Raw genomic sequence first — 10,346 nt, forward strand, 5'->3', positions numbered from 1 at the left:
TCAAAAATGAAAAATTATGCAGTAACTTGATCTAACCATGGGTTTTACTTCATGAACACAAATAAAACGACAGAGACGGATTATCTGTAAAAATGCGTCTAAACCTCATGTTACGCGATTGTTGCACCCCATTTAGATGAAAAGTGCGGCGACAAATTCCAGGGAGCTTTCTTATTTTTGTGGTGTTAAAACCTTGGAAACCCGTGGACCCCAGACGGGCATGATTTGTAGCAGAATGATGGACAGTTGCCAACTTCCATGGACATCGAGAATGTTACGTCTCGCAGTCGCCATGTGCCGTTAAGTGCAGACTAATCATACACCACCGCACACCACACAGCGATCTTGCAACGCATACCCTTGGCGATCTTAATCTTTTCGGTTCAAGAGTTGCTACTCACATTCGTGGGCAGATAGCAACAAGCTCTGCTCTCCCAGCAACAAGCTCTGCTCTCCCAGCAACAAGCTCTGCTTAGCTGGGTGGACTCCCTGGAAATCCAGCCCAAAACCCAGCACAAAAATGACCAGGTAATTGCCCCCTCCGACTTGTGACTGTATAACCCTTACTAACACCGGGAATTGAGTGGTTGTAGATTATTGGGCGGTTGTAGCGGGCTGTCATTAGCTGATTTTGGCTAATGACTACTTTAAGCCTTTTCATCTATGATTTTTCCCTCCCTCTCACATAACACAATTCCCTCGGGTCTGCTCCACCTCCTCGCCTGTTTTTTTAAGTTTGTTTCATCTTCCTAGCTGGGAGTGCCGCGACTTGATTTTATGTTTTCTGGTGTTAACGTACGGTTTACTGCGTCGCTGGGATTGAGGGAGGGGCACTCCTGGTTACCTGTTCTTGGGTAACGGCGTAGAAAAAATAAAAAAAATAAAAAAAGATAGAAAGTGAAGCAACTAACTATATTTTGCAAGCCGCAACCAGTGTTAACGAACTATATCTTCTAAAACATACCAACCCACAACAGACTCGCCAAGAGGTTCCCAGATGCACAGCACGTCAGAAATCATGATACATCATAACTCAAATTTTGTCCCCCATTACCTCATTATGATAGCCAGCTAGTAATCTATGTTTTCCTTTAGTTTATCAGTTACTCCGTAATTGCGATGAACGTTCCAGCCAGAGATAATGGGCTAGTTTAGCTCGTATACAGTGGTGCAGGTAGTATTCTTTAAGTGTGTGTGTGGGATGGGGGGGGGGGTGAAGGGATAACCCTCACCGATTATGCATCACGCCGATTTTTAACTTTCTATCGAGAACCATCTATGAAGCATACGAAAAATCAGGCCTTTAGTGGGATAGGGGGGGGGGGGGGGGCGCTCCCTCGGCTGCACCACCGTTATGTACTTGTCTAAAATGTTTGTTACGGAGCTTAATTCTGCTACATTTTAGACTAGTCATTGCTAGAAAAAAACAAACTACCTGCCCAGAACCGCCCCCGGCGTTTGACATTGCTCTATATGGCTTAAATTATTTTGGCAAATGATTGCATTTGTGCTATGTGGTACATATGGTTTGCCTTTTGTGAAATTGGTGTGATTGAGCGTGTATTTACCTTACCATTGAAACCCATGTTTGTTTTTGAAACTGAATTCAATTACACATGTAAACTGGCAGGCAGATTACGCCGAACAAGCACCGTAAATGCTGCTTTCCGTAAAATTGGTGGTTGAAACCGAACAACTGTTAGCTCTAGTGCGAACTTCTGAGTCAGTCCAATTTGAACCAATTACAATCCTTCCCCGAAATCACAAAGTCGTGAAGCACATTTCACCTTGGCTGATATCGGTCTGAACCACTTCTTTCCGCAGCATGTTGGCCACAGCCATCAATTTTAAATTGTTCCAAACTGACCGATAGGACTGAATTCCCAGGCGGTTATCGGCTTTTGAACTGACATGGCCAAGCCCGCAGCCAACCAATTCGCAGCAGTATGATTTATTGATATGTGTTTTAGCGCTGCATCAGTGAACCCTGGCCTGACACATTTGTTTGTGTCATGCCTGACACATGATACAAACACTGATTTTCCTATAAGCTGGCCATTTATTGGTGCGTTGGTGCCCAAAGGTGTCAGGGCACTTTAGGCTATCTTTCGGTAACGTGGTGACGAATGATAACCGTTGCGTCTGTAATCAGCTGGTTATCCCACGCCGACTAAGGAGACTTGCTGTAATTAACGTCTTGATTACTGTGTGGTTATCAGCACATGCGTTGTCTCCCATATGTGTTTCACATTCTTATCGGAACAATTTAAGAGCAATTTGATCCTCTTGCCTTCGGTCCTTAAAAACAACTGAAATAGAAAGCTGGCGTTCGATGTATCTGTTTAGCATACTGAGGTGGGCGCTTCATTTGGTGTGAGTGTAGGTCCCGGGCGCGTTCCCAGAACGCCCTGAGTGAGTGGTTCCCACTTCCGAGATATGCAAATGAAATCACACGGAAATTCGGTCGTTTCCACTACGAGCCTTCATTATGCTTCGGGAGTTCGTTTGCCAAATGTATTTGTGAAATCTTTTGACAATATTTTTTTCTTGCCCGCTGTCAAGGGTGCATGTAGCAATAAGCTGTTCTCAATCTGACGCATCCGCATCGAAGCCCATGTTCTGTTTAATTTAAGGTTGGCAAAAGGTCGTTGCTTTCCTTGTTCGTGACATGTATCATCGGGTTAAGCTGGCTGCGTTTGGAAGTCGGAGGAAATGGAAAAGGCTATTGCGGCATGCAAATTACCGAACTTTCCGGTGCGCTGGGAGATGAAAGCAGCGAGGACTTTGCATAATGAGCTATTGAATTTCAAGGGCACAAGCCAGCAATCTGGAATCTATATGAGAACTGAACAAATTAATTGGAAAATCAAATCCTGCCACGGTGAGAGGCTGGTGGCGCCATAAAATCTCAGCTGTTGCGTGCGTTGCAAATCATCAATGTCACGCACACACAGCCTGTGGTATCGTGACGCCATAATTCTACCTGCCTCAGCACACCCACACCCACACCCACACCCACACCCACACCCACACACCCACACCCACACCCACACCCACACCACACCCACACCCACACCCACACCCCACACCACACCCACACCCACACCCACACCCACACCCACACCCCACACCCACACCCACACCCACACCCGCACCCCACACCCACACCCACACCCACACCCACACCCACATCCACACCCACACCCACACCCACACCCACACCCACACCCACACCCCACACCCACACCCACACCCCACACCCACACCCCACACCCACACCCACACCCACACACCCACACCCACACCCACACACCACCCACACCCACACCCCCCCCCCACACCCACACACCCACACCCACACCCACACCCGCCCACACCCACACCCCACACCCACACCCACACCCACACCCACACCCACACCCACACCCACACCCACCCCCCCCCCCCCCCCACACACACACACATACACACACCACACATACACACACACACACACACACACACACACACACACACACACACACACACACACACACACACACACACACAGTGGTGCGTGACGTCACAGCTGTTCCGGCATGGGCTGCCCGCAGTGCGTTAACGCCCGCGCTGCCATCTCGTTACGGCACTCCAGCAGTGTCGGACCAGCCCGCGGCATGATGACGTCACATCCGCGTCTCGTGTTTCAGTGCCGGTGCACACAGCCCGTGGCGTGGTGGGCGGTGACGTCACGCTGCCGTGCGCGGCCATGTCGCCGCGGCCCGGCGACAAGCTGGAGCTGGTGCTCTGGTACCGGCACGACTCCAGCTCGCCCTTCTACACGTGAGTCGGCGAGTCGCCAGCGGCCGCGCCCACCGGCCCTTGCGCTCCCACGCTAGACATGGCCGGTCACCCTCCCACGGCTTCGCCAGGGTTCCGCCGCCGGGGCTGTAGAGGCGGGAGTGCTGCTTACGTAAGCCGCTGCACGGGTCGGCAAGCACCCTGGATTAAAGCGGGAAGACGCACCAAACAACCATTCCATGCCACCTACTGAAAGGTTTCATCTACCGTAACATCTCCTCCTGATTCAGACAGTGTGCCTCGTTCTGCCGGACGTTCCCTTTGTGCGCTGCGTATTTCCTCTAAGTTTTAACTGCAGCATGTACTTGAATGCGTCCTCATCTGAGTCCAGACCTGGAGGAGTGAATCGACAGCGGTGGTACGGGCGCGCTGGTGCAGCACCACATTGGTGCAGATGGATGGGATTGGCGACAGCGGCACGGGCGGGGTGGTGCATCACTCCGCTATAGCGCCACGGTACAGCCCGCTCAGGCCACCACTGCATAACTCTCCGCACTCCGTTGCACCTTGATTGTAGTTGAGAAACTGCTTTTGGGGACACAAAAACTGTATCCTTTTCTAGAAGAAATGGACGGGGAAAAGCTAGTGGGACGAGCTTCTCCAACAAGCGAGTTAAGTGTACCAAGCGGAACCCCTCCCCCACCCCCACCCCCCACCCCAATAACCGCCTGAACTTCTTTACGTGACTCCACTTACATACGAGTCTGGCATGGCGGGACTGACATCCGGACCCACCAGTATACTGTTACACTGGCTAGCATCACATTATCGACGGCTCAGTGCACGGACCTCGTAGTTATGGAATCTTACATTTCTCGAGACGAATGGCTGATTGCTAATGCTGGTCTTGGCCGGGTTCGCGCATACGCAGGAAGCCAGTCTCTTTGGGACCTAACACACACGAGCAGTCGCTTGTCTGTGTGAACCACAAGAGCCGCGGCGACTGATATGCCGTGCTGGGTCCTCTGCAGAGCGTCACAAGACAGTGATGGGTGGTGCATACGAGCACTCATGACATTGACGTTCGTGCGCACTCCCGTGCTTGCCAGCGTTTTTGCATGGCGGTGGTCTGGTGTGTGAATATTTCATGCTGCATGCGTGCTCCTAAATGACAGTGTAGCGTGTTAGGAGGATGGAGGCACGGCCATGACTTTTTTAATGAATACTGATTGCATTTGCGAGAATGCTTGGGTAATTCATGTGATGTAATCCGTAGATGAAAAATGAAAGCAAGCTGACAAAAAAGCTAAGTCCGTTCATAGACTCTTGCACTGGGAAGGGGACGGCCTCAGAGCGTCTAAGATTTTTTTCCAAAAGCAGCTTCTCAACAGCTTTGGGCATGGTACCGAAAATAGGTATAGCTGAGTTCACATCAATTTTACCCTTGCCGTGAAACTTTTAAGGGATCCTGATAGTTCATGATCTGTGATCTCTTTCCCGAGGTCTTATCGGTGATATTTTGCTCGAATGTGACAAATAACGAGTACTTTTTGCAGGAAATGTTTTAAAAAGCTTTCTAGGCCATGCATCTAATGTGCATAACTCTGAAATGTATGAACACCACTTCGTTGGCTTTCAAAGTCAGTTAATCCAAGGTCAAGACGGGTCAAACTTCGGCCCTTTCGACCGGGCCCTTCAAATGTCACATGACTGTAGCCTTAAAGGGAGTGTTCCACATCATTATGGGGTTATGAACTGAAATAACCATTTTGAAGGCCTTTTGGTGCGGTTCACAACCCTACCCTTCCTAAAACCTACAGCCCTCTAGTCTCTGAACAACACGCCCGCAAAGATGCCCAGAGTTTTTTCGGAAAGTATTTTAATGCCACCTCAGCAGTCATGACCCCATAATAATCCCATTCAGACCCTGTGATTCCATAAGTCATGCGGGGATCAAGGCCGAGAAGAACACAATGGTCGAGTCGTTCATAGTGGGCGTTTATGAGTACGATATCCAGATCAGATATAACGGCCGTCCATTGGCTCTAAATCAATGTTGCGCAAGGTACGATGACGTAATCAAACAATGATGTATCGAGCAGCATATTTAGTAAACAGAGAACTGTGTTGTTTACGGCAGTCTTTTCTACGTACAGCGATAGTTATAAGTGACCTTGTTTCATCATATTTGGTCCTTGCTTCGATATTTTCAAATGTGAAACATTTTCGTTAATGGAATATATCATACAGCCTTAGAAGGTGCTTGTAACGCTGTTTTCTCCACTGATGTTGCTTGTGTATTTTTTTTCAGAACGGGCCAATGCAACAATGGCCTTTGTCCAATTGCCAGACGCGACTATCTACTCGTGCCGATCTTATATAGTCTTTCAACATTCAACGTCGTCTTCGGACTTGTGGTAGCATGTTTATTTCTTGGGATAACATAAGGGACATCTTAAGTTTTGATCTGTCTCTTATGACATGCACTGACCTGTACAAGGTGACATTGGCCACTGTTCGCTCACATCTGTGCCATGCAGTTCGGTGTTACACCTCAAATGACGCCCTTTTCACGTAGCTCTAGCTTTCTTATTTTCCAAGATCTTAAAGGGGTCTGTGAGGACCAATCGTGGGCAAATGTGAAAAACTCCCGGGGTGTAGGTGGGAGGAAAGCGAGGAATGACCTCCCTTCCTGAGGTAAGCGAAGTTTAAGAAGCTTCATGCCACCTAGAGTTGCACGGGGGGAGGCTACCTAGCAGCATAATGCTACTACTTGTATGCTGCCGTACATGTTTAATGTAAATTTACGATCGCACTTAGAAAATACTTCCTGATACGCTCGTAGTAACTTCTTAGATAAATTGGCAATGGAACAGGAAGTAATGTGTTGTTATTCTGGTAACAGTGCTGTATTCGTGAAACACAGATAACGCGGCCAGTGGAAATGGAAGCAACACAGAGCACTTGTCTTATTGTCTTAAGATATGCAATCCTTGCATTTGTACATTTTGACGCATTTATAATTTTGACGGGAACGATAGCTGCCACACATTTCCAAAGCAAGAGTGAGTGGACACTACGCCCATGGGACAGGTGGAAGGTGGCTGGTACCACAGTGCCCAGTGACAATTACCATGTGGTCGTCCTTGACGGCTAAATATTTCATCAGTGTGGAAGTGCCAATGCACTCACGACCCCACCTCCATACCAGGCAGTTACGTGCCTGTGAACATGTACGTGTGCGTGCATGTTCACGTACGTGCAGGCTTATTTCTGCCCATGGGTTGTTAAGCTGTGATGTATTCGAAACCTTTGTCACGTTAGGGGTTCTAAACCTCACAGAGGACTGTGAGCATCGCCGGTCCAGCTCATCCCCACAGCCCGTCGAAACACAGCACGTCCTCACAGCCCAGCTGAGCGTCACAGCACAGCTCTCAGCACATTACAGCTTCCCACATCTCCATCGCAATCAGAACGTCCTGACAGCAGTCACCGCGTATGACAGCTCCACCCATTCTGACAGCAGGCGGAAGTCATCACAGCTCAGCTCAACTCACAGGGCAATCCGTCATCGCAACTGAGTCATTCTCGCAGCTCAGGACGTAACCCCGACTGAGCGCATTCTCCCAGCTCAACGCGGCGGGCCACAAATCCAGACGCCATCGCGGCCTAACGCGCCATCGCAGCCCAGCTCGGTCAAGGCAGCGGTGCATACCGGCACCTGTCCGCGGACGTGTCTGCCACGGTCAGCGCGCACGACCTGCGTCGGCCCGCTGCCTGTGACGTTCCCTTCCGGCGTGTTCCGAGCAGGCGGCACTTGTACTGAGGCTCGCCAGAGCGACCTGTCCGCAGCATCGTCACTCGTGTGTGGGCCATTCGGCGCTGTGGCCGTGGCGTGGGTGGCGGCCGGCATGCAGGTGGTAGTTATGGCTGACATGGGTGGGAAGCCTGCACCCACGCTGGCGGCTATTCTGGGCATCATGCCATCCGATGATTCGGTGACGTCACTGGCCACATTCTCCGGCACCCGTTGACTACGACAGAGTGTCTGCTCATTACCTAATTATGCCTGTGTATTTCGAGAGCTGTGTGTGTGGTCTGCAGCCACATCGATGTCAATCATTTACAGTTCACTGGGCCCGCGTCTCAAAATAGCTGGAAAGGTCCTCGGACAATGTCTTCGCCCAGTCCCGGTGGAAATCAACCAACGTATCCGTCTCAATATTTTATTTGTTCATCGCAGCTGGGTTGCAGTTGTTTCCTGTCCTATTTTTAATGTGTACTTTTAAAGTTTAGACTTGTGGTGATGGTTGATACAGACATGAATTGGGGATTATTTATTCGCAGTTTGTTGAAAGAAATATCAACTCTGGAGAGATCATCGATGGAAAGGGGCGAGAGCTTATCTCAAATAGCAATGCCTGCCTGGGCAATTTAGTGATAATGTTGCGCTTATTTCTGGGTGAAGTGATCTCAAAAGATAGCCCGCCCGCGGAGTTCACTCCCAACTCAAAACTCCCGGCGAGCGGAGGCAATGCTACAACAGCACTCATGTAATCACGAGAGCCAAGTTTGTTGCGAGCCCGCCACACGTTCTTTGCTCATCGCCATCGCGTGAATTGACGCTTACGTTAATAAGGCCATTCAGCTTGAATTATGTGCTTTGAATTTGACCTTTATGAACTGGTTGATGGCATTGGCCGAATGCAAATCCGAGCCATCAGATTTTTCGTTCGAAGCATACATGGTTGGTCTGATACTTCATTGCTGCTGCTGTCATGCAAATCACCGACAGCTCTGGTGGGCGGCAGTTTTCTGCAGCAAGTTCGAGCCGACGTTTTTGGTCGCCGCCAATCGAAACGTTAATTCGCCATCAGCAAGTAGCGGGACAATGGCACGTGAATTTGATTGCATTTCTTACAGTGTTGTCTAAACCACGTGATTAAGTTTCTAAAAGCGCATGATATGAATGCATATCACTAACGCTCTTTCCCTCGCTCTTCTTCTCTCCGCCTTACTTCTTGCCATCCGTGACGTCCCCCCTTCTCTCTCCCTCCTCCTCTAAAGTACATATGAGTTTGCTCCGTGCGACGCTGCTCTGCACCGCAGGCAATGTTGAAGGGCTTGACGCATTAGCCATGGTAAATAACATCAGCTGCAGAACAAGTTCACAAGAGCTGCAGTATGCGACTCCTTGCAGGCTCACACTGTTTAAAAATGACGTAACCTCACCTGTGCAAGACTCAACAGCTGATAATGGGATCATCTGAAATGGGGTGATGCTTTGTCACAGACGCGCCAGTACCGCCACGTAGGGGGGTGGGGGGGGGGGGGAGGACCTGTAACCGGCCGTTGCAGACACCGGGCCTCGGTGTCGAGGACGGGTGCAGCCAGGATTTTTTTAAGGGGGAGGGGGGCTCTGTCATCACTCATGGTACGAGAATCGAAAAATCCGGCTTTGGTGCTTAAGTTAAAATGCGGGCATATGGGAGGGGAGGCAGACCCCCACCCAACCACCTCTAGCTCTCTGGATGCGCCTCTGGTACAAAGATGGGATCTGGGAAGCTGGGGAACACGTGGGGAAGGACCGAAGCAATAACAATGCAACCTGCCAAAAACTGTCACCCCGCATGCAGAACGGGAAATGCTGTGTATGGCAGCACATGTGCAAACAAGGCGGCCCCAGAACACACTGACGCTAATTAGCGCGGAAAAGGGTCAATAACGGCGGCTATCTTTAGAAATCAATGACACCTCCGAAGATGGCTGTGGAAAAAAGTGCTCAGAACAAAAAGAGAAGAGAACAAGGGCGAAAGCGAGGGCGGGAGCTGAAGTGGGCCGGGGACGGGCTGAGTGGCGGGGGGGGGGGGGGGAGGGCAGGACGAGGCGTGGACGGGGTAGCGGACGTAACCAGGGCGGGAACTAAAGCGGGGCAGTAACGGGGTAAGGGGCAGAAGCGAGAGCGGAAAAGGGGCGGGAACGGGAGCAGGTGCGGGAATGTGGCGGAGGAGTTGGAGCGTGAGCGGAAGTGAGAGTGAGAGCGGGAACAGGAGTAGGAGTGGGAGCGTGAGAGGGAGTGAGAGTGCGAGCGGGAAGGAGAGTGAGAGTGGAAGCGGGAGCGACAGTGGGGGCGGGGAAGGACGAAATTCAAAGGAGAAGCACAAACGACGGAGCGCTCTTGTAGATTTTTAGTTCATTTTTGCGTCACTTTAGAAAGCGAAACATTTTAAGCATTACTTAAGGCAAGAACAACCCTGTGTGCAATTCACGTAGCACCGGCCTGGCATACGCTGCCAAACAGTGTCAGATACCACATGCACCAGTCTGCGCTGCAGCGTCGTCGGAGCTCCCAGTAGTGCCGTCGATAACTCTACTTGGCTGGAAACATCGGGCAGACAGCTACGCTACTAAATCAGCGTAAATGACGGGAAATAATCTTCGACAGAGGCTGAACTCCTTGCTTTTAATGCATTGTATGTTGAATGTCTACACATTTTGAGCCCATATTTTTCCGTATTGTACTTATTTAAAAATTTTAAGCGTATACGTAATGTGGTAACACATGA

At 50.2% G+C, this 10,346-nt stretch overlaps 1 protein-coding gene across 1 annotated transcript in view; it reads left to right on the plus strand.

Moving 5' to 3' along the window:
• Positions 1–2,732: 2,732 nt before the first annotated feature.
• LOC119101481 (hemicentin-1) overlaps positions 2,733–10,346 on the plus strand; it is a 69,788-nt gene continuing 62,174 nt past the window's right edge. Inside the window, exons 1-2 of the mRNA XM_037224824.1 lie at positions 2,733–2,754; positions 3,690–3,822. Of these exons, the coding sequence (XP_037080719.1) occupies positions 2,733–2,754; positions 3,690–3,822 (155 nt within the window). The remainder of the gene's footprint in view (positions 2,755–3,689; positions 3,823–10,346) is intronic.

This window comes from Pollicipes pollicipes, unplaced genomic scaffold, assembly GCF_011947565.3.
Source record: "Pollicipes pollicipes isolate AB1234 unplaced genomic scaffold, Ppol_2.1 Scaffold_2555;HRSCAF=2994_pilon_pilon_pilon, whole genome shotgun sequence".
Taxonomy (NCBI): Eukaryota; Metazoa; Arthropoda; class Thecostraca; order Pollicipedomorpha; family Pollicipedidae; genus Pollicipes; species Pollicipes pollicipes.